General features: G+C 39.8%; 1 protein-coding gene across 8 annotated transcripts in view; it reads left to right on the forward strand.

Annotated features, from left to right (window-relative positions):
* Positions 1 to 11,269: 11,269 nt before the first annotated feature.
* RAP1GDS1 (Rap1 GTPase-GDP dissociation stimulator 1) overlaps positions 11,270 to 25,106 on the forward strand; it is a 151,028-nt gene continuing 137,191 nt past the window's right edge. For all 8 annotated transcript variants that reach the window (XR_008716777.1, XM_055587757.1, XM_055587758.1 and 5 more), the window contains exon 1: positions 11,270 to 11,455. Coding sequence is in view for 4 of the 8 variants with exons in the window: in XM_055587752.1 (XP_055443727.1) it covers positions 11,452 to 11,455 (4 nt within the window). In the remaining 4 variants the exon portion in view is untranslated. The remainder of the gene's footprint in view (positions 11,456 to 25,106) is intronic.

Raw genomic sequence — 25,106 nt, forward strand, 5'->3', positions numbered from 1 at the left:
AATATTTGTTGAATCAATGAATGATTACATGGAAATAGCAATTCAGAATTAATAACCTGGCTTGCTGACTTGATAATTACAAAGTGTAAATTCCAATTAATTTCCATATGAATTTTTCATAGTCCTATCATTGTTTTGAAACCAGAAATTGGTTTATTTACCATATAAACCTGGTTCACACACTTATTCCTTCAAGAATATGTCAGTTTATTAAAAATGTACACATTAAGAGCTATTACTAGATTCTATGAAGGAAAAAAGGACATGAAAAAGGAGATCTGGATAGTGGATCTAGAAAGACAAGTATTATATCCATGAAATGATTAAAACTCATATATAAAATAAAAATTAAAGTATTTTTTAGCATGATTAAAGAAATAGTTCATAAATTTATCATGTACATTCACATATATATATCACTTATGTATCATATATACATATAGGTTTTTACTAATTCTCATACATTCAATAGGACAAAATAAATTTAATATGTACTACCAAGGTAGGCAGAATAATGTCCCTTCACCCACAAGATGTCCATGTTCAAGTTCCTAGAATCTGTCAATCACTTAGATATTATCATACTAAATGAAGTCAGTCAGAGAAAGACAACTATCATATGATATCACTTATATATGGAATCATAAAAATGGAACAAAATTTTTTTTTAACTTACTTAAAAAACAGAAACAGACTCACAGATATAAAAAATAAATTTATGGTTACCAAAGGAGAAAACAGGGGGAGGGATAAATTAGGAGTTTGGGATTAACAGATACACACTACTTTATATTAATATAAAATAAACAACAAAGGCCTACTGTATAGCACAGGAAACTATATTCAATATCTTGTAATAACCTATAATGGAAAAGAATGTGAAAAAGAACATATGCACATACATACATATTTACATATGTGATTGAATCACTTTGCTGGATACCTGCAACAAATATAACACTGTAAATCAACTATATTGCAATAAAAAATAAGAAATATATTACCTTTCATGGCAGTAGGGACTTTGCAGATATGATTAAATGAAGGGTCATGAGATGGGAAGGTTGTCTTGGGTTATTTTAATGGGTCCACAATAATCATGAGGGCCCTTATAAGGCAAAGACATAGACAGGAGAGTGAGAGGAGGAGATGTGACTGCAGACTGCAAGGAGCACACTAGCTAAGGAATGTAGGCAGTCTTGAAAAGCTGAAAAAGGCGAGGAAATTTCCTCTAGAGCCTCCAGAAGGTGGCTCAGATGGGAAAGAAACTGCTTGCAATGCAGGCGACCTGGGTTCAATCCCGGGTCAGGAAGATCCCCTGGAGAAGTGAATGGCGACCCACTTCAGTATTCTTGCCTGGAGAATCCCATGGACAGAGGAGCCTGTCTATGGGGTCACAAAAGAGTCAGACACAATCAAGCAACTAACACAGAGCCTCTGGAAAAGAAGGAAGCAAACCTTGATGACACCTTGATTTTAGCCCAGTGAACTCCATTTTGGATTTCTGACCTCCAGAACTGTAAGATAATAAATTTGTGTTATTTTAAGCCAATAATTTTGTGGGTAATTTGTTACAGCAGTCATGGGAAACAAATATAAGTACATTAAGCAAATTTCATTCAGTCTTGAATACTTCAGAATCTTGCCCCTCAGGATCATCATTATGAGAATCAATTATGAGTGAACTGCAGGTAAATAGACATGCTGGTTAATGAGGCGTTTCTATTCAGAAGTCTGAATAAGCTAGTTTTTATTGAAGAAGTTTTATAAGCACTAAGAACTTAATCAGGGTTGGATGAGATTAAATTAGAGTGTGTTTCCTTAAGGAAATCTTTAGGTGAATTTTAAAGTAGATAAAAGAGGACCCCTGAAAAGGAAATGGAGGAGATTTCAAGAGGATCTGGAAAAATCCTAAGTGGGGAAAATGGGCAATTATTGGTGATTTGGGCTACACAAAAGTATATGAAGATAGTAAGATAATCTAGTCAGAACTCCTCTTTTGAATTTTTACTTTTATCTAAAACACCACTCTTTGAGTGATTACACGTTTCACAAGAGGAATGGACAGTTATAAGCCTATTGGCATAGATTATCAGATTAGCTTCCATTAACCCTGAAAAGAAAATCATTCTTAATTAGAAACTGAAACAGATAGTTAACCTTGCCAGTGTGGAGAAGTAAGATAAAATATAGGTGTTTGTTCTTCATGCAGTATTACAGTGGAGGTGAGGTTTGGGGTGAGAAAACAGGTTTATATGCAGTAATGCAATGAAAGGGAGGGAGCATGGACTTTGAGATCAAACAGCCTTGGTTCAAATTCCAGCTCTACCTTTTATTGGTCATGTGACCTTAGTCAAATTAATTAAAATATCTTGTTTCTATACTTCCTTATCTGTAAAATATCTAATTCATGTGATTAGTATGTTAGTGTTGAAAGTGAAGTCACTCAGTCGTGTCTGACTCTTTGTGACCCCATGGACTGTAGCCTACCAGGCTCCTCCCTCCATGGGATTCTCCAGGCAAGAGTACTGGAGTGGGGTGCCATTTCCTTCTCTAGGGAATCTTCTTGACTCAGGGATCGAACCCGGGTCTCCCACATTCCAGGCAGACGCTTTAACCTCTGAGCCTAGGGATTATATAATGATGTTAGTGTTACATGAGACCTTTTTGAGAATATCCCAAGATTCTCAAGAGCATCAGACTAATTTGAATTACTTCCCAGTTTTGCCTTAGGCCAGCACAGGTAGGAGCAATGGAATGTTTTCAGAGTTGGAGGATTTTTCTAGTAAGTTTGTAAGAATGTGTACATGTGTGTGGGTGGGGTGGAGCGTGGAGATAATTTTAGGTAGTAGAACTGAATGCCTCCATCAGAACTGAGCACCATGAGAAAAATATTCCTGAAATTTGAAAGAGAGGTCATGTTTTCTTCCTTTGACATATCTATTATAATTCACAATTTTTAAAACGAATGAATTTGAGAGTCAGGGAATGAATTTGAGAGTCAGAGAACTGTCCCAAAAGGCAAAATTAACTGCCACAGAGGTAGTTAGAGGTAGACTAGGACCCAGCATTCTTGTTTCTTGAACTCTCTTTGCCTCTTTAGTAACATAACCATCAGATCTCAGTGTTCTTAAGCCACCTATTCATTTTACTTTGGTGCAACTTTCTCATTATTATGAAACATGGAAGATGAAATGAGAACTCAGTAAGGAGACTGTAAGCTGAGATGTCAGTTTTCTGAACTGATATCTCACTAACAACCTTTTAAGGACTGAATTAAATTTTAAGTTTACAGGAAGAAAAGGAAACACATGTTATCCATACTTATCAAATGGTCTAAAAACATAAAAATGTACCAAATTCCTGCATGTCATAATAAGAAATCTAGATGCATAGCAAACTTCTAACCCCTTTTTTAATGCAACGGAATGGTAAAGGCAACTGAAATTAAAATAAAACAAATATTATTTCAAGAATAACTGAACCTATATCCTAATGAAAAGTAGCTTTATTAAATATTCATAAATAAAATATTATAGTAACACAGAGATTCTCTTTTAAATTCATAAGATTCAGAGAAGTAGAGCCAAAAAAATTATTTTAGAGACAATGAAATTCCTTCAAATAAAATTTTATAGTATAGCATTTTTAATCTGTTGAGGTCACCCAAAATAGAAGGTATTTTCACTCAGCATTTTTATCTACATATTGCAGTGGAGGTTTGAGTCAGAGAGGCTTAAATTTGACTTCTGCTTATTTTATTTATTAGTTGTGAATTCTAAGTTAAATTATTTAACCTCTCTCAATATGTTTCATCATTTGCAAAACTGGGATATTAATAATACCTTACCCTTGGTACTGTTGTATTATTTAAAATAAACAATCCTAAACAAATCTAATGTTTAGTTTAAACCTTTCCCACCAAACCTATACCACTTCCTTAGTATTTCTCAAGAGTATCCTTTACTCTCTGTCCCTACTGCTTCTATTTTAGTTCAGCTCACATCTGGAATGTTGCTATAGGCTTCCACCTTCTAGTCTAGACCTCTTAGACATTTTCCACTTTGCAGCTGCTCAAATATATATTTAACTATGCCATTTTCAAACTTCACACCCTCCTTACTGCCCTCAGGATAATGCCCTCAGGATTATACCCTCAGCCATCAAGGCCCTGCAAGATCTGATCCCTCTTTCTTGTCCACTTTTATTCCATGACCTTCTCCCTTTCCCCACATCTGTGCATATCTCGCTCTAGCCATGAACTGCTTACAGGTTCCTCAAAGATCCAAATTCTTGTCTCCTTGCCCATGTACATAAAATAAAGCCTTTTGATTCCTTGACCTGTTTCTCCTTCAGGTCTCTGCTTGATGGCATCTTTTCCAGGAAGCTCTCCACAATAGGGTTAAACGTCCTACCTACTTCCTTCCACACTACCCCTTCCTGTTACTTACAGCTCTGGACTCTACTTGTCTGTCTCTACCACTGTACTCCTGGAGGGCCAAAACTTATTCACTACTGTGTACCTAACTCCTAGACAGACTGTCACATACTCTTATTAAGTATTGCTTTCTTTAATCTACTACTTCTTCTCTGGCCCCTATATTGTTATCACTACGTTCCATTAATCAGAAACTTTCAGTGGCTCTTATTTCTTACCTTATCAAGTTCAAATTCCTTCACTTGGCTATTTTAGGCCCTCACAATCTGAACCTCTTACTACAATTTCAATCTTATTTCTCAGTATGCCCCAACATGATCTTTTTTATGGTCTAATGAATATGACATATGTGTGACCTAGCTCATACTGTTTCTCTCTCAGGATAGATTCCTTTCTTCCAATAATATCTTCAAATATCCATTCACATCCTCATGGAGCAAGCTTTGCCTTCTTTGACTAGATTTCTTTATATGTTGATATTCAGACTTAGGCAATTTTCTAATAGGAAGAAACTTCAAAAAACTGACTGTCCCTACTCTTGTTTTGCATGCTGCATACTTATACCTATCTCTGAGAGCACCTAGCACAGTGCTGAGCTCAGAAGAGATGCTCAAAAACTACTAGACTGGTGGTAAAGCATTTAGTCTCATCTAATATATATATATATATATATATATATATATATATATATATATATATGGAGAAGGCAATGGGCTTCCCAGGTAGCTCAGTGGTAAAGAACCCCCCTGCCTAATGCAGGAGACATAACAGATGCAGGTTTGATCCCTGAGTCCAGAAGATCCCCTGGAGAAGGAAATGGCAACCCATTCCAGTATTCTTGCCTGGAGAATCCTATGGACAGAGGAGCCTGGCAGGAGTCCATAGGGTCGCAAAGAGTCGGACACAACTGAAGCAACTGAGCAGGCAGGCACATATATATATTATATATTATATAAATATAATTTATATTATATATATTTATATAAATATAACATTATATATAAATATATATGTATGTATACACAAACACACATACAATATACTTAACAATATTATATATTTATAAACATATTTATAAATATATAATTTATATTATATAAATTAATATTATATATAAATTATATTTATATAAATATATAAATACACATATATGTTTATATATATACACACATACAATCTAGGCTTATGATTGTTTACAATAGGTAGACGTTGATAATTTGAAGTGACAGACTATGAAAAAAGAAAATTCATCAAATGTAGAAAATGATCTTGGACTGTAGGGAGATGTAGAAAATGGTCTTGGACTGCAAGGAGATGTAAAAAATGGCCTTGGACTGCAAGGAGATCAAGCCAGTCAATCCTAAAGGAAATCAGTCCTGAATATTCATTGGAAGGATTGATGCTGAAGCTGAAACTCCAATACTTTGGACACCTGATGCAAAGAACTGACTCATTGGAAAAGACCCTGATGCTGGGAAAGATTGAAGGCGGGAGGAGAAGGGGATGACAGAGGATGAGATGGTTGGATGGCATCACCAGTTCGATGGACATGAGTTTGAGCAAGCTCCAGGAGTTGGTAATGGATAGGGAAGCCTGGCATGCTGCAGTCCATGGGGTCACAAAGAGTCTGTCGGACACAACTGAGCGACTGAACTGAACTGAGAAAATGGTTAATAGAGTAAGTAAATGAGAGAAGGGGGGAATAGGGTTACAGTAAGGTAGGGATAGACATTTTAGTTGCTCAACCTGGACTAGCCTAACCTCACTGCGGCCATTTAAAACTAGAGTTTAGGCAGAAGACTGTTCACTGCCAAATCATTTTATTTTTTATCACTGCACAGTTTAGTTAACTACTCCAGTGAGATTCCCTTAAATGTTATTCAGAACATCATGGTGAAGAAGCAGCAATCAGTTCCCTATTATTTTTTTAAAGAACATTCTCTTTTCCTACTTCTTGCTCTGTCCCTCCCAGTACATTTCCTTTACAGAATTTAAATCAACTTCTAACCTCTTGAAGTTTACATGCATCAATAAGGTAAGTTTTGTTATAAACCCTGTCAAAATACAGTGCTCTGACCCTTTGTAATAAACATTTTTCTTGATACTTCTTCTTACCTGCCCCCATCCCAATAATAATTAGCCACCCAAATAAATCTGTGGCACTTCATGAATATATAGATATTTCTAGATAGAATTTCTTCCTTTATTTGTAGCAGGCATAATCAAATCCTGAGCATTGCTTTACCTGAAACGTGAGAACTAGTAGATTTATTCTGGAAAACTATTTTGAGATCAGAATAATATATATGGGATCAATGACTGGAAGCTTCATCAAAGCAATTTTTCTATATATATGTAAGTTTTTTGAGAGCAGGGACCATAGTTTATTTTTTATCCCTAATGCCTATGATAGTGCCTGATACATAGTAGGCATTCAGTGTCTCTATTAACTGAATGAGTGAATGAATTAGTACAAAAACTAGTCCCTACTGTTTGGAAGATTCATACTTTAGGAAAGAAGCAAACAGATAACAGCTGTCATTATCATCATCATCAATATTTATTGAATAACTTATTTTACTTGGTCAAGTGCTGGAGTTTATAAAAAGAATCATAATACCATTCTCACTCAACTTTAAGACAAAAGTTCTGAAAGCATGAGAAGACTTTCATTTATAAAACAGATTTTTATTCAGCACTTTCTAATATGCTAGCATTGTTCTGGCACTGAGGATATAATGGCAAATAAGACAGACAAAAATCCCTGTCCTTGAGGAGCTTAAATCTAAAAGGGAGTGACAGCTCATAAACAAAATATATTATTTTAGTTGTTAAGTGCATAGGAAAAAATACAGAAGTGGAGCTAGTGTTGAAAGTTTAGATGAAATGGCTAGGGAAGGCCTCATGTAGATAACATTTGAATAAAATGATAAAGTGAAGACATGAGAAAAACATTACTTTCATATGAGAAGAGAAGACAAGGAAGGGGAGGGGAGCTTGTGTGTGTGAAAGAGGTAGGTGTTATGGCAGCCCACATCTGCATGTAGCAGTCAGTATTGGGTCTCACGGGGGCTCCCCCTGTGGCTCAGCAGTAAAGAACCTGCCTGCAATGCACAAGATTTGCAGGAGATGCAGGTTCAATCCCTGGGTTGGGAAGATCCCCTGGAGAAACAAATGGCAACTTGCTCCAGTATTCTTGACTTGAAAAATTCCGTGGAGAGAGGAGTCTGGTGTGCTACCAACCATGGGGTCGCAAAGAGTCAGACATGACTCAACAACAGCAGCAACAGATGTTACACAGCAATGCACTGGAGCTCAGTGTATGCAATACGCAGGACAGCCCTATGGCTTTAACTGGTGGGCTGCTGAGGGGGTGGTTTGTGGATTCAAGCAGAACAAAGGAGGCACTTACACTAGTGTCAGCTGGGTGATCACAAAACCGCTTCAGCTGCTTTTGCTAGTTTCAATCTATGCATCCAAACGAAAGATAAAAGATGCTCTCAGAAATTACTGTAATATATAACTACAAATGGAAGTAGCATGGGAGAGCAAAGCAAGTGAACTTGAAAATCTGGAAGAGATTAATGTAGGTTAAAGAAAGAGAGAGGGACAAAAAATGAGGAGCAGCAACACAAAGGCCCCAGAGTGGTCTTCCGGAAAGGTCCCAAATGAAAGTGGAACATGGTAGGGTGTGTGTGTGTGTATGTAGCTTGCATTGCTGTGTTATGGATTGAATCATGTTCCCTGCAAATTTATATGTTGAAGTCCTATCCCCTCAGTATATCAGAATGTGACCTTATTTGGAAATAGTGTCACTGAAGGTATAAAGATGAGGTCAGATTAGAATAGTTGGGCCTCTAATTGAAAATGACTGGAGTGCTCATAAAAAAGAAAAATTTCAAGAGACATGGATGTGAAGGATGGAGATACATGAGCACAAGCCAAGAAACTACCAGAGGCTAGGGGATGTCTGGAAGAAATCTTTCCCTAGTGCCTTCACAGTGAGCATGGCCCTGCTCACACTTTGATTTCAGACTTCTGGCCCCTAAAACTGTACAAAAATACATTCCTGTTGTTCTAAGCCAAGCAGCTTGTGGTACTTAGGAAACTAATCCAAGCCTGTAAGACTATTTTGAAGTAACCAGCAAGAGCATTTTTGTGCCTGACCATCTCGGGCATCAGAAGTCTGTGTTTCTGTTTTTTTGGCCAAAGCAGGCAGTTTTTATACCTTTCAGAGAAAGACTTCTTTCTGAGAAAACAGGGACTCAGACTTGGGATAGCAAGGGTTCTCGGCCTTGAATTATCTATCTCTGGCGATAAGGATGCCGTCGAGACCTATTCCTGCTTGTTGTTCACTCGCTAAGTTGTGTTCCACTCTTTGCGACCCTGTGGACAGCCACACTCCAGGCTACCCTGTCCTTCACTATCTCCTTGAGTTTGCTCAAATTCATGTTAATTGAGTCCGTGATGCTATCTAACCACCTCATCCTCTGCTGCCCTCTTCTTTTGCCTTCAGTCTTTCCCAGCATCAGGGTCTTTTCCAATGAGTCAACTCTTCACATTAGGTGGCCAGGTATTGGAGCTTCAGCTTCAGCATCAATGTCCTTCTAACAAACATTCAGGATGGATTTCCTTTAGGATTGACTGGTCCTTCTGATATATAGAGGACATCTCATATGGGAAATTTATTTTGTGCTTTCAGGGGAACCAATGATCACAGTGGTCTTTTTGCATTGGATGTTTCTCAACCATGATTTCAAATAATAAATATGCCATAGTAACATATTTAAAGGGAAGCCTGCCCTGCACCCCATCAATAGTGCTTAGAACAGTGCCTGACACCTGGGAAGCACTCAGTAAATGTTACCCGCTTTTGTTATTCAATAATATTGCCTTTACTTATTTGAAGTCCTTTAAGGGCTCAATAAGTAACAGCTTTTGTTAGTGTTTCTTCGCATCGACAGCTGAAGGACCATTACAACCGAGAAAAATGAAACTAATTTTACATACTCCCCTCACCCGGAATTAGGGCTGAGAGGCAGAGGTGACTAAGCCTGACAAAAAAAAAAAAAAAAAAGCAGCAGCCAGAAAAGTCTAATAATTTTGACTTCTGTAGTTACATTGTATTTTCTTGTTTTACCAAACCTCTTTCTTTTTACTTACCATGTTTCATTTTTGTTTTAGAATATTTGACCTCTGCTCAACAAGTTACAAGGGCTTCCCTGGTGACTCAGTGGTAAAGAATCCACCACCCCAGGAGATGGGGGTTCTATTCCTGGGTCTGGAAGATCCCCTAGATGAGGAAATGGCAACCCACTCCAGTATTCTTGTCTGGGAAATCGCATGGACAGAGGAGCCTGGCGCCCTACAGTCCCTGGTGTTGCAGAGTCGGACACAACTTACAGACTTAACAAGTTACAAGACCTATTCTGACTTGTGTGGTATCAGTTATACAAATAGAAACTGAGCTGATTTAAAAGGGGCCACGTGCGAAGAGGGGGCTTTTTCTCAACACTGAATATAAAGAGTAAAAGTTGAAAAGGAAAGAAATTTCCATTTAGTTATTCGTCATCTCCCTCTCACAGGTTGTGCTGCTGACTGCGCCCTTTCCCCTGCACGGCTGCAGTTGCTGCTGCCTCGAGAGAGCGACCAGGTTCCTCACCCCAACCATCCAAGAGGGCCCAGGGAACGACCAGAGCGGCGAAATAGGTTTCCCCCTGCCTCCTCTCCCAGGGCAGAGGAGCGAAGACCAGCGTCCGCCCCGCGCGCATGCCCAGTTGGGAGGGCGCCCTCACGAGGGACCGCGAGGCTCAGGTTCTCCCCGCTGTTGGGGAGGTGTGGGGAGCAAGCGGCGGCCTCGCGGACCCAGGAAACTCCGACCGATGTACCCTGAGGGGCCGCAGGCAACTCTGCGGACTTTTTAATTTTCCACTTTGGCAACCTTGTGCCTGCCGCGTTCAAAGGGAGACGGGCACATCCCGGCAGGGTGGCGCCCCACGGCCAGGGCACCCTAGTTACGTAGCTTTTCAGGTGTCCTCCGGGGAACGGAAGGCCGCACTCCTCTGGAAGGAGAACAACACTTTCTGAAGAAATCCCGGGACGGTCACTCCTCTCGTTTGCCGAACCTTTTTTTTTTTTTTTTTTTAATGGCCACAGACAAGACAGTCCTAATGCTGAGCGCCCTCCCAGCGGCCGCCTCCTTGCTCTGTGCCCAGCGGGCCCATAGGCTGCTCTGAAAACGGGCGTTCTCAGGTATCTGTCTCCAGAGTCGCTGGCCTCATGGCCAGTACGTCCATTCCACCTTCATTTCAGAAGGTTCGCTTTGCTTCCCGACCACCCTCCCGGGTCTAAGAAGGCCCAGCGTCTCCTTCTTCGGGAAATTCCCGCCGGTGCACCTGGACTGCCCCGAAATAAGCACGGGCCCGTTTTCCGGGTGTGGGTTGACGGGGGCCATGGTAGAGAGCCAGGTGTAGTAGCTCGGGCTCAACATCCCGGTGCCCAGCCTCTGAAGGCTCACCCTCGGCCCCTCGGGCGGCCGCCATCAAGCTCCTCCGCCGCAGCTGCAGCCGGCCCGCAAACGCACACCCACCCGCACGCTCAGATTCACCGGCCCCAGGCGCGGGGGGGAGGGGGAGACGCACTGAGCATGCTCGGTGGGGAGGGCGGGGCGCTCTCGGACGGCGCGTCGGGGCGGGCGCTCCTCCAGCTGGGCTCGGCGCCTCGGCCGCCCGCCCGCCTGCTCGCTCGCTCGCTCGCTCGGAGCCGCGCCCGCCGCAGGCTGCGCCCGCCGCGCCCGCCCCGCCCTACCCCGCCCCGCCCCCCGCCGCTCGTCCCCGCCGCGGCCGCGCCGTCTGCAGCAGCAGCAGCGGCAGCTGCTCCTCCCCGGCGGCCGCCCCCCGCGGGTCCCTCCCTGGCTGCGGGAGAGACAGAGGTAGACGGAGGACACAGCGCCGCGCCGCCCGCACCGGAGACCTTCGTCTCGCCCTGCCGGCTCCTCACCCTCTGGGAGGAACATGGGTAAGTCATCTTTCCTCCCCCGTCATCGCCTGACATATTTCTCTTTCTCGGTGTGTTGCAGGGTGGGAAGCATTTCTCACGCAAAGTTGCCGGATTTCTCAAATCCACGGGTGTGAGGCAGTGGCTCTTCTCCCGGGAGAGTCGGCGCACGCGGAACGCACGCCGGGTCCTCGAACTGGGAGGGTGCCGAGTGCGGGGTGGGGTCGGGCCGCGGGGCCGGACCGCCGCCCGGCTCTCGGGCACCTCGCTGCCTAGCCTCCCCTCCTCCATTCTTCCTGCCCGAGCCGGTGCTCGGGCACCACGGAGCCTGCCTCGCGGGCTCGCATCCGCTGCCCCTTCCCGGTTTCTTCGGTGGCCGCCCGTTTCTTTTTCCCGGCGGCTGCTGGGCTGGAGGCTCGGGTCGGACCGCGAGAAAGACCACTTCACCCAACTTCCCTGCCAGGGCGACCTTTCCCCACTGTGCGGACTGCTCATCCCAAGGCGAGGAGGTGTGAGCATGTAGTCTGTGGGGGAGATTTTACAACCTGCACGGGAATTATATTTGTTGGGGGAGAGCGGACAGTCTCATAGGTTGAAAGGATGACTTGTCAGAGGCCACGAGGAACGTGAGGAAGGATGGATAGAGCCCGCTAGCTGTTGAAATAGTGTTGAGTGGCTACAATGTAGCAGTATTGCTGTGCTCAACCCCTTTTCTTGGTTCTTTCGCCTGTCTACTGTAGTAGGAAACTGCACCCTGTAACATGTTACCGAACTTACATGTTAGTTATTCTTTCCCGGCTTCTCTTGTCGAAATCTAACATAATCTGATTTTATTTTTTTGTTAATGTCAAGAGTTTTGGATATTTAAAAGCAAGTATCTTTTATAAAAGTGCATGTAATTTATCCTATTTTTTTTCACAGTATGTTGCTTAATTTTGAAGTTCAGTAATTGCAAAAACGTCTCATGAATACTGTAATGTAATTAAAAGACCAAAGTTTGTTTTTGTTTTTGTTTTTTTTTTTAATGGTAGCAATTTGGGATACCATGCTTCTCCAAGTTCCCCAGTTTGTTTCCATTCCTATTAGAGTTTCCTCTTTTTAAAATGTGCTACATTGGCATATGTCAACTCGGACTTTTCCCACCCCTTCCCTGCAAGTTATTTTAAGCTTCAGATGAGTGTGGGCCTTTCATCTGTCAATAGAGTTCTCAGCACGTCCAGAGTTAGGTCATGGCAACTCAGAATCTTCAAAGAAGTGTCTAAATCTAGAAATGGTGTGGATGGAGCTTGAAAAGCAAATGCTCCAGGCTCTGATTCAGACCTTTTGCTGTATATCAGGAAGAGGTCATTGTTACAAGAGGAGGTGATATGAATGAAAAGTGAATCTAAGACCCAGAATTTTATTTTCACTTGTTCATTTTTTTTGTTTTTAATGTCCTATTGGTATGCTGAACAGATTTCTGTAAAGATTGGGTGGTCCATTTATATGTGCCTAGACTTTCTCTGGGAGTAGAATATTAGTTCAGATTGTTGGAGACATCGTTTGTCTTCCCTTTGAACATAATAAAATTTTTCCTGTTAAGTATAGGCCACAAGGTTGGCCTATAAACTGTATTTCACCATGTTTCAAGCTGAGCTAATAAAAATCTGTTTAAAATTTTAACTTGCACGTTGAATCAGTACCATTTCAGTAGGAAAAAAATTAAATTCTGTTGCGATACTACTGAAAAAATATTTTAAAAATAATTAATCTTGAATATTATTACTTGATTTCAAAGAAAGTTAAATCCATTCCTCATTTGAAGCTTCTCAGGTATTCTTTGACTATATTACTCTCTCCTCATATCATTCTGTTTGTACCTTGTTGGAAGCTTTTTAGCTCTTATATAATCATCTTTATAATGGCGTTGTGTGTGTGTGTGGTGCGTTTAGTCATGTGTTCCAGAAGATGAAAATTGTGTCTTATTAATTTTTGGGTCCTCCATAGTGCTTTCCACATAGTAGGTATTCAGTAAATCTTTGAATTAATTGTTGAACTGGAAACCCGTCTATTTTTGTGAACTTGTGAACCTGTAAGTATGGACTCTGAAGAATGTTTGAGTTGGTAGATGTTAGGGAGGTAACGGTTGGAGAAGGCAATGGCACCCCACTCCAGTACTCTTGCCTGGAAAATCCCATGGACGGAGGACCTGGTGGGCCACACACAGTCCATGGGGTCACTAAGAGTCAGACACGACTGAGCGACTTCACTTTCACTTTTCACTTTCATGCATTGGAGAAGGAAATGGCAACCCACTCCAGTGTTCTTGCCTGGAGAATCCCAGGGACGGGGGAGCCTGGTGGGCTGCCGTCTTTGGGGTCGCACAGAGTCGGACACGACTGAAGTGACTTAGCAACAGCAGCAGGGAGGTAACGGAGGTGTGAAGGAAGTGGAAACAGAAGTATAATTACACCATGATTGCTCTTCTCTCTTTCTAAAAAAAAAAAAAAGTTGATTTGTCTTAAGAGGTATGGGTTTTGGAGCAGCCACAGGCAAGCTATTTCTTTTTACATTGCTGTCTTCAGTGGTATGTCGGTTTAGGTTGTGATCAGTAGGTACATACAATAATGTGAAACTGAAAGCTTGGGAAGCAATTTTATATTCTAAGCCAAGGAAGTTATTGTAACAATTCATACATACATAAGGGGTATACTGATTACTGATAAGGCAAAAAAATCACTTGTTAATGTCTTTTCAAGAAACATATAGGTGGTTTAAAAAAAAAAATTCTTGTGGCAGTGATTTTCTCCATAAGAAAGTGAAGGAAACTTCTTATGTGGTCTTATGGATCTTGGCTGTTATTTTATGTATATATTAAAATTTAATGTATACTTCATATTTGAATATCAACCATATGTAATATACTATGGAAGGATAAAGATTAATAAAACATTCTTTAAGTTTCTTATACTCTTAAGGAATAATACATACACAGATAACTGTAATAGAAATAAAGTATGAGTGATACAGAAGACCTTAATATATTTTATACTTTCCGATGATGGAGAGAAGTTTTCAGAAAAATGATGCTATTTGAACCAGTATTTGGTTAAGCTTCTGAAAGGTAGAAATGGAGACTGTTAATCGGAATGGGGGTGGAGGGAGAGAAGTGACATAAATGAAGATACAGCAATAGGAACATTCAGACAGTTTCAGGATATGATTAAATAATCATGTTTGGCTACAGCAAAAGGTAAGGAAATAGTGGGTGACAGAGATGAAAAAGTATAAACAGGTAAGGAACAGATCATGGAAGGCCTCTAATGTCAAGCTGTTTTTGGACTTGAGGGACTGTTTAACATTTTATGCAGTTAAGTATTGGTGCACATCTGTGGTTTAGGAAAGTTAATTTGTTAATTGAGTGCAGGATGGATTGGATGAGAAACTAGAGAATGGTTAAGAAGGTTGTTGCAGTTGGGTGAAAATACGTATTAGCCTGAACCAAGCTATGGCAGTAGGAATAGAATATGGCACATAAAGAATATAGAATTAAGGAAGTCATACATTGTTACATGGGAATACTGAGAAGGTGGGATCTACTAAATATATATTCAGTCCATTGGAAGAGGACATATGAATGGTCAGTTTTGCTCCTGATGGACTATTTAGCTTTTCTTTTAGCTTCTCTACTTCTTGATGACAAGGATTCTCATACTAGGTTTTGAAATACATTTCTAACACTAGTGTATCACACATGGAGCTGGCAGTAAAAATTTGTTGAATGACCAAAACTGGGTAAAAAATGTATAATGATTATTTTAACTCTCAAGAAAGGATTTGAGCTAGATATCTGAAAATTACCCACCAATATCCTGAGATAATATTTGAAGTTAGGTAGGAGGATGAAAGCCAACAAAGAAAATGAAGAAAGTATATTCAAGATAAGAGTCTTGAGGAATGCCACATCATTAGAAAAAAGAATGAAATGATTTGACACTGAAAAAGACTGTAGTAGGTAGGAGGGAAAGACTAGAATTGATTGATTTCAAGAATGGAAGGTCAATGACTGCTGCTTCAGAACAGTGAGCAATAACGACTGAGAAAAGGCTCCAGGTTCATGTGGTTTGGTTGGGGTATTACCTCTGGCTAAGTATTTTCTAAAAAGCATCTTTATGAGGAATGATAGATTTGGAGGTCACCTATAAAGGCTAAGTGGATAATGAATAGAATAAGTAGAAACAGAGTTCACTATGTATAGTAAGTAGTACGGTATTCCTTGCCCTGTTTTAACATCTATAAGTAAGCGTGTAAACATTTTTTAAATGTCTCAGATTACATGGAATGACACTTGCTAATTTTTGGCTAACCAAAGTTTGTAATCTCACCATAGTGCCTCACATTTCTTTGACATTCTATGTTTTATGTCTCTGTGACTTAGTATAGTACCCTTTTTATTTTTGCAGTATCTGTCATGTAGAGTGAGTTTAGAAATGGTTTTGTATTTTACGTGACATTTTGCATCAAAGATACTCTACTGATGAATGGTTTATCACTTTTTATTTTCTGTTAGTTTTTGTGAATTGGGGATTTCTCTAGTTGTATGTGTGCCTCTAATTATACTCTTAACTCATGGAGTTTTTCTTGATGTATAAGCCTTATGGATAAGTCTTTTTTTTTTTTTTGGCTTGCATTTCTAAGTCCAGGAATAGGTTCATAGAAAAATAGTTAATATTGGTACTTTTACTTGTTCTTTACAAGTCAAGGTAGAGCAATAAAATATTTTTGTAAGCTGGCAATAACTAAACATTTATTGTTTTAAAAGAGCATATACATTGGTTAAGTAATTTTTCTTATGTTGGCTTTATGTCTGTTTTGTATATACACCCCCGTTTTTTTTTGTATATGGGAGAGGGCTAGATTTACTATCCTTGGTAGAGTCATATTCTGAAATCAATAGTACTACTACTGAGAAAGTTGTAATAGCCTTAATTCACTTTGAGAACCATAGTTTTAATTTTCACAGCAGAATAGTCATGCCTCTGCTGCTGCTGCTGCTGCTAAGTCACTTCAGTCGTGTCCGACTCTGTGCGACCCCATAGGCTCCCCCGTCCCTGGGATTCTCCAGGCAAGAACACTGGAGTGGGTTGCCATTTCCTTCTCCAATGCATGAAAGTGAAAAGTGAAAGTGAAGTCGCTCAGTCGTGTCCGACTCTTAGCGATCCCATGGACTACAGCCTACCAGGCTCCTCCACCCATGGGATTTTCCAGGCAAGACTACTGGAGTGGGGTGCCATTGCCTTCTCCGAGTCAAGCCTCTAGGTACCTTTAATTTTCACAGCAGAATACTCAAGCCTCTAGGTACCTTTAAGGAAATACTGGTGCTCTCGCCAGAGACTCCAGATCAGCTGAATTGAATCAGGTGGCATTGAATTGAATTGAATTCTGGCATTATTGGTGGTACCAGCCATAAAGAATTATGTAAATTTTTAATATCCACTCATGAACATCAGAAGGAATGGAGAAGGAAGATCCACTCCTTTGTCAACTCCATGTTAATATCAGATAATCAAATGTTCAGATAACTGATAAGGAAAAAACTTAATTTAAAATGCTTTCCTAGACATTTAACTTGACAAATAGCTCTTTCTTATGGAGAGAAGAACAAAAAAATTAAGATACCAGAGTAGCTTATAAAGTCTATTTTGGTTCTAAAATTCTATGATTCTTTGAAACTAAACTTTCAAATATGTTCAGTATCATTGATATTTAAACTATGTTATCATCCCTCTATAATTTGTTTTTCTTTATCGTTCAAAGGGCAATGTCTACTTGAGGTAGAAATTTCAGAGTATGAACCAACTTGTTCAGTTCAGTTCACTTCAGTTGCTCAGTCGTGTCCGACTCTTTGCGACCCCATGAATCCCAGCACGCCAGGCCTCCCTGTCCATCACCAATTCCCGGAGTTCACCCAAACTCATGTCCATCGAGTCGGTGATGCCATCCAGCCATCTCATCCTCTGTCGTCCCCTTCTCCTCCTGCCCTCAATCCCTCCCAGCATCAGAGTCTTTTCTGATGAGTCAACTCTTCGCATGAGGTGGCCAAAGTACTGGAGTTTCAGCTTTAGCATCATTCCTTCCAAAGAAATCCCAGGGCTGATCTCCTTCAGAATGGACTGGTTGGATCTCCTTGCAGTCCAAGGGACTCTCAAGAGTCTTCTCCAACACCACAGTTCAAAAACATCAATTCTTGGGCACTCAGCCTTCTTCACAGTCCAACTCTCACATCCATACATGACCACAGGAAAAACCATAGCCTTGACTAGACGGACCTTTGTTGGCAAAGTGATGTCTCTGCTTTTGAATATGCTATCTAGGTTGGACATAACTTTCCTTCCAAGGAGTAAGCGTCTTTTAATTTCATGGCTGCAGTCACCATCTGCAGTGGCTTTGGAGCCCCCAAAAATAAAGTCTGACACTGTTTCCACTGTTTCCGCATCTATTTCCCATGAAGTGATGGGACCGGATGCCATGATCTTCGTTTTCTTAATGTTGAGCTTTAAGCCAACTTTTTCACTCTCCACTTTCACTTTCATCAAGAGGCTTTTTAGTTCCTCTTCACTTTCTGCCATAAGGGTGGTGTCATCTGCATATCTGAGGTTATTGATATTTCTCCCGGCAATCTTGATTTCAGCTTGTGTTTCTTCCAGCCCAGCATTTCTCATGATGTACTCTGCATAGAAGTTAAAGAAGCAGGGTGACAATATACAGCCTTGACATACTCCTTTCCCTATTTGGAACCAGTCTGTCGTTCCATGTCCAGTTCTAACTGTTGCTTCCTGACCTGCATACAGATTTCTCAAGAGGCAGGTCAGGTGGTCTGGTATTCTCATCTCTTTTGGAATTTTCCACAGTTTATTGTGATCCACACAGTCAAAGGCTTTGGCATAGTCAATAAAGCAGAAATAGATGTTTTTCTGGAACTCTCTTGCTTTTTCCATGATCCAGCAGATGTTGGCAATTTGATCTGTGGTTCCTCTGCCTTTTCTAAAACCAGCTTGAACGTCAGGAAGTTCACGGTTCACATATTGCTGAAGCTTGTTAGCTTTGTCTAAACAGGTGACCTAAAATACCATTACCCATGCTGGCTAAGATATAGATGCTAAATTCAAGTGGCAGAGTAATGTAATTCAGTGCATCTATTTATATAGCTTTTGTTGGTAGAAGCATTCCAGGAGTTAAAGCTGAGAATTCGGATGGTGATAAATGGGAATAGTTAAATTGAGTTGCTAGCCATAATTGGCTATACTTATAAATTCCAAAGTCTTTCTGACTTATTGTGCATATAATTTTTTCCATATCATTCTATATCTGATCCCTTCTCTAAATGCTCTTTTGCTCAATTTTGTTCATGTTTATGGCTTCAGCTACTATCTATATGCTGTTGGTACCTAAAAATACATCTTTTTAACTAACAGATTGTTAGACATCCCTATGTGCATAGTTAATTCAGACTCATTGAGTTCAAAACTGAATTCATTATGTAATTTTTAATAATGATAGCCAGAAGTGTGTTGATTAATGTTTCGCCAGAAGCCCTTCTCCAAAAAAGCTCTGATTTGTGGTGGTTGATTTCCTGTGAATGCGTAGTTGGGAAGAAATGAGGTGCAGCACACCAATATAAGGATATCTACCATCTAGACATAGTAGCTGCATGAGCACAGATGATGATAAAATGTGGTAAGGTAATTAAGTAGTGATGAGTTTTGAGTGTTAATAGCTTTGGTTTAGTGTAACTTACTTAGTTTTAAGTTTATGAAATTTAAATAACTGTCTCACAAAATTCCTAAAAATTTAATTTTCATGTGTCATGGGCTCGTGTGTGGAGGTCCCCCAGTACACCTTTGAATTAATAATTATCATTTATTGTTGTTGTTCAGTCTCTCAGTCATGTCCAACTCTTTGTGACCCCATGGACTGCTGCATGCCAGGCTTCCCTGTCCTTCACCATCTCCCGGAGCTTGCTCAAACTCCTGCCCATTGAGTTGGTGATGCCATCCAACCATTTCATCCTCTGTCATCCCCTTCTCCTCCTGCCTTCAGTCTTTCCCAACATTAGATCTTTTCTAATTTATTACCATTTATTAAGAATTACTAGTGTCAGTTACCATGCTAAACCTTATGTTTTTTTCTCATATTTTTAAAGTTAATTTTAATCTCTTCAATAGTTCTATGAAGTGGTTGACACTGTTCCCATTTTACTGACTCAAAGAATTAAATAATTTACCCAAGGGGACAGAACCAAGTCTCTAAAATCCTTAAGAGTGATTCTTACATTTGTTAAAAAAGAAAAAAATTACTGGGCTCACCCACAGAAATTCTGATTCAGTAGATGTGGGGTGGGCCAAGAATTTGCCTTGTCAAGACATTTCCCAGATGCTGCTGCACTTTGAATAGCATCTCCATAGAGCAGAGATCTGCAAACTTTTTACATTAAGAGCCAGATGGTAAGTATTTTAGAGTTTGCAGGCCATGAGGCAAAATCAAAGATATTATTAATACATGGATAAGAGTGAAAATACATATGAGAGAAAGCAAATAACCACAAAATCTTTATTGACTGCGTTCAGACTAACATGAATTGAACATGATTTATTGTAATACAGATCTCCTAATGAAAATATTCTTTTTGAGATAGCAATTTCATTTAATTGGGATTCACAGTTACCCTGTCATCAGATTTGATTGCAGTTGTTCATTTGTTAATGCAGGTCTGTAAAGGCATTTAACTGATTTTGTCTTGGAAATGTGTTCACACAGATAGGTGACACCAAATGCTGCTGTCAGTCATGGGCATATGATCTTAGTGATTGTATTAATTGTATGGAAGGCATTTATAGAATTCTTTTCGATTCTCTTTAATATTTGCTATTTAGTATGCTGTTTACATTGCAGATTAACCAGTCGAAAGTTAGAGGCTCCTCGATTGCACAGTTAAGTGGCTTTTGGTATATGGGAGTTTCTCTTGCGCTTGCAGTGAAGTCTGAAAAGCACTGCTGGCACTATAGTTTGAACTTGCACAGTATATCTGTTGCAACTTTGTAGATGCACAGAGATCTTGTTTTTAATTTTGACAGCACAAGAAATATATAAAGCAGATTGATGGTTATTTCTGATTTGAAAAATGTTGTCCAAAGGACTTAACGTAGTATGTTTTGCATATAAGTAGTATTTTGCCTAGACTTTCAGGTCAAATTCAAGGAAACGTTTTCAATCTGCAGCAAAATATAATTTCCAAAGGTATTCATTGTTTAATAATGGTTGAAGGCTTTTCTTTTTGTTCAGAAATTTCAGTCTCACTGTTGAGCTTGGGGAAAAAAAAAAAAACTCACAATAAAACCATACAACTGCTAAGCCCGCAAGCTGTTGTGTGATAGGGCAAGTTAGGACATTCAGCTTCTGTTTTTTATCAAAGTAGAAACAACTGACAGTGGTTAAATCTGTAGGAGTGAATGAAGTTGATACTATTAGTTCAATAATACATGTTATTTTATGGGAAAACAACTGCTGATTAATAATATAATAAAGAAACGTAGGCTTTAAATAACCTTATTTTCACAAACTTTGTGAATTTATTCTACTAAGGAAAGTTATGACCAACCCAGATAGCATATTGAAAAGCAGAGACATTACTTTGCCAACAAAGGTCCATCTAGTAAAGGCTATGGTTTTTCCAGTGGTCATGTATGGATGTGAGAGTTGGACTCTGAAGAAGGCTGAGCGCCGAAGAATTGATGCTTTTGAACTGTGGTGTGGGAGAAGACTCTTGCGAGTCCCTTGGACTGCAAGAAGATCCACCCAGTCCATCCTAAAGGAGATGTGTTCATCTTCCTGGGTGTTCATTGGAAGGAATGATGCTGCAGCTTAAACTCCAATACTTTGGCCACCTCATGCAAAGAGTTGACTCATTGGAGAAGACTCTGATGCTGGGAGGGATTGGGGGCAGTAGGAGAAGGGGACGACAGGGGATGAGATGGCTGGATGGCATCACTGACTCGATGGACATGAGTTTGAGTGAACTCTGGGAGTTGGTGATGGACAGGGAGGTCTGGTGTGCTGCAGTTCATGGGGTTGCAAAGAGTTGGACACGACTGAGTGACTGGACTGAACTGAAATTCATTTCCACTTTTTATTTTTGTGAAGAAACTCTGGTACAGTGAAGTACTTTGTTTTATATTTTCTAATTCCTCTGATTACTTTCCTATGAATTATGAATATGATGGATACCTAGTCTGGTTATATAGATAAGTGTTAAATTTTTCTAGTGTAGCTTTAGTGTCATTGTGTGATACAGTGGTTTGCCATCTAATTCAGTAGCAGAATAATCCATATTCCCCTTAAAACATTAAAAGCATGATATTTGAAGTATAGTTTTCTCTTTCTGTTTTGATGTGATTGTTGTTTAGTTGGTAAGTCGTGTCCAACTCGCTCCTCTGTCCATGGGATTTCCCCAAAAGAGTACGGGAGTGGGTTGCCATTTCCTTCTCCAGGGGATCTTTCCAACCCAGGGATCAAACCTGAGTGTCCTGCATTGGCAGGTGGATTCTTCACCACTGAGCCACCTGTGAAGCCCTTCGATATGATAGTCAAAATGAAACGTTGTGGTATGACATTACACATGGTGCTTGAAACACTGAGCAATCTGAGCAATAACCATGTCACTACAATTCGTAGTACCTCAAGAAACAGTGTTCAGTGATGAGAATACCACATATGGTTGCTGTCTCAGCTACTCATCTCTGTCATAGTGAAGTGAACCCAGGTATAGACAGTGATTAAAGGAATGAATTGTGTCCCAGGGAAACTATTTGTGGACACTGAAATGTGAATTTCATGTAATTTGCACTTTATGAAATACATTCTTCTTTTGACTTTTTCCAACCATTTACAGATGTGAAAACCATTTTACTCGTGGGTTGTATAAAAACAGGCAATGAGCTATAGTTGGCCAGCTTCTGCTGTGGAGTAATGCTATACCACCTCACCTTTCCCCGAGACTTCTTCATCCTTATGAATTCTGTACACTGGATGGTATCACCATTTATCTAGTGAACCATCCCTAAAATCTAGCATCATTCTACTTCCAATACTTGTTGTGTTGCCCCAATTCTAATAATTCTATCTCCTTGAATCAGTCCCTCCTTTCTCCACTGTAAATTTGTCATTTCACCTCTGCAGACCACTTTAGTGCTCTGACAGATATTCTTCCTCTCAGTCATACCCCTTTTAAGTTTTTGCATGGTTCCAGAGTACTCTTTCTAAAATGTCAATCTAATTATTTCACTCCTTTGATATTTCTTTCAATAGCTTTCCAACATGTGTAACAGGGCTTCCAAACTAAATAAAACTATCTGATTAAAGAGGGTTAAATGGTAATCTTTTCATGCAGATGAGCTTTTTTGCCTGTTAAATCTAAAGGAATATTTATGTTCATAAAAATGCATGCTTTTATTTTTCTTGGAAAAAAAATACCTCTTTTCTTACACGTTCTCACCCCTGGTAAAAGACAAAGTTTAGAAAATGTAGAGAAAAGTGTTGAGAAAAAGTAGAGAAAAATGTTTCTCTACCATAAGAAAAACAGCAGTGAAAGCATGATGAATAGCAGGTAACACTGGGCCTCACTTGAGGAAGTGATGGGACTGTGGCAAACTAGAGAGTATGTGCCCAACCTGAAGGAGGGATTCACCACTCAACTCCAGCCAGTTTTGCCATGTACAAAGGTGGAATCAAGGAAACCAGCTTTTGGACTTTCAAAAGAAGCCTGAAATTACACTTTTATCTGAATACTTAAGATTATTGCTTTTCGGAATTGTAAGGTCCAGAGTTTCAAACAGTGACATCTGTCTGGTTCTGTCCTTTACTACCCAGATTATAGAACTGAGATTTAATGAGGTTACGAGACTTGCCCAGCTTCACCCATGTAGTTAGGTGCAGTGTCAGATCTAGAATCTTGATTTCCTAACTCCTCTCCTAGTGTTCTGTTCATTATACTAGGGCAGCTCCAATTTAATGAAGAAAAAAAAAAAAAAAGTGCGCTCATAACACACACACACGAACAAGCTACTAATGAGGATTCATTCAGGTAAATAGGTTGGGGGAGAACACTTCACTCATTCCTACTGCCAAAGTCCAGGCCCCTCATCTCATTCCTGTGCTGCTGAGACCATTTCTTAGCTGGCCTCTCTGTTACCACTCTGCGGCTCTCCAATCTTTTCTACATACTATAATCAGTCTTTAAGACACTGCATCGATCATATCACCTTCCTGCTGGAGATCTAATGTTGCTTCAGCTGCCTATTACATCAAGTCTTAACTCTGCTTAGCTTTCAGGATCCATAGAAATCTGCTGTCTGTCTTGTATTTCTCACTAGTCTGAAATACATCTTCCTTTAATAATCTTACAGTCCTCTAAATATTCTTCATCAGTGATACCACCAAGACACCATTGTTCTGTTACTCTTCCTTCTAGAATAACTTTCTCTTTGTAAAGTACTGCTGACCTCTCATACTGGCCTCTTATTTCTCTGGATACCTCTCACTTCTTGAACTGGAACACATCTAGTAATATAATTTTAGTTGCTCAATATTTTATATAATTGGCATTCAATAAATACTTGTTTGTTCATTTTACAGAATCCCTGCAAATTCAAGTCCCCTCCTAATTTAACAACATTATCCTATAGTGATGATAGACATGTCTCTAATTGAGTTTGCAAACCAGCAGTCCTTGGGCCAAACATACTCTTGCAGATGGATTTTTTTAGCAAAGTCTTAGAAATTAGAATTAGTTGTTAACATTTAAATATTCAGGAAATCTCTGATAAAAATCTGCTTCAGCTTATCTTTTTTGTTGTTGGGTTTTTTTTTTTTTTGGCTTCAGCTTATCTTGAAAAATTAAACATTTCGGATCCTTAAACCTACAGTATTTCAGTTGGTGACAATCAGTGATAATTGTCCTTTAGGCAGGGTATGAGGTCCCCGGTTCATTATTTACTATTGTCTTAAACCTACAGATTTCACTCAGTACTCTCTCATTCTTGAAAGTATTTAAATTTGCAGTGTCTGAAATTTCTATTATAGCTATTGAACTACTAAAGAGTTAATTGTATTCAAACCTGTGACAAAATTGAACTTATTACTTTTAAAGATTAATACATTTATTTTAAAATCAACAAATTGTGAAAATTATATCATGCCACTCGTCAAGAGGAAAATTAACTATCTGTGATATGTATGGTCATCAGGAATGATTAAACTGAATTTTCACTTGATCAAATAATGTAAGAAATCAAAGAGAAGATAGAATCTCTGGTCTTCCAGAAGTTGATTGTTTCGTATTGCCTTTGGTAGGCTTTCCTGGTGGCTCAGTAGTAAAGAATCCACCTGCCAATGTAGGAGATGCAGGTTCAGTTCCTGGGTGGGGAACATCCCCTGGAGAAGGAAGTGGCTACCCACTCCAGTATTCTTGCTTGGGAATCCCATGGACAAAGGAGCCTAATGGGCTGCAGTCCATGGGGTCACAAAGAGTCAGACATGACTTAGGGACTAAACAGCAACATAGCCTTTGGCAAGTTGGTTAAGCTCTTTAAATCTTCATTTCTTGCATGTGCAGTCACTCAATTGTGTCCAACTTTTT

Source organism: Bubalus kerabau, chromosome 7, assembly GCF_029407905.1.
Source record: "Bubalus kerabau isolate K-KA32 ecotype Philippines breed swamp buffalo chromosome 7, PCC_UOA_SB_1v2, whole genome shotgun sequence".
Lineage (NCBI taxonomy): Eukaryota > Metazoa > Chordata > Mammalia > Artiodactyla > Bovidae > Bubalus > Bubalus kerabau.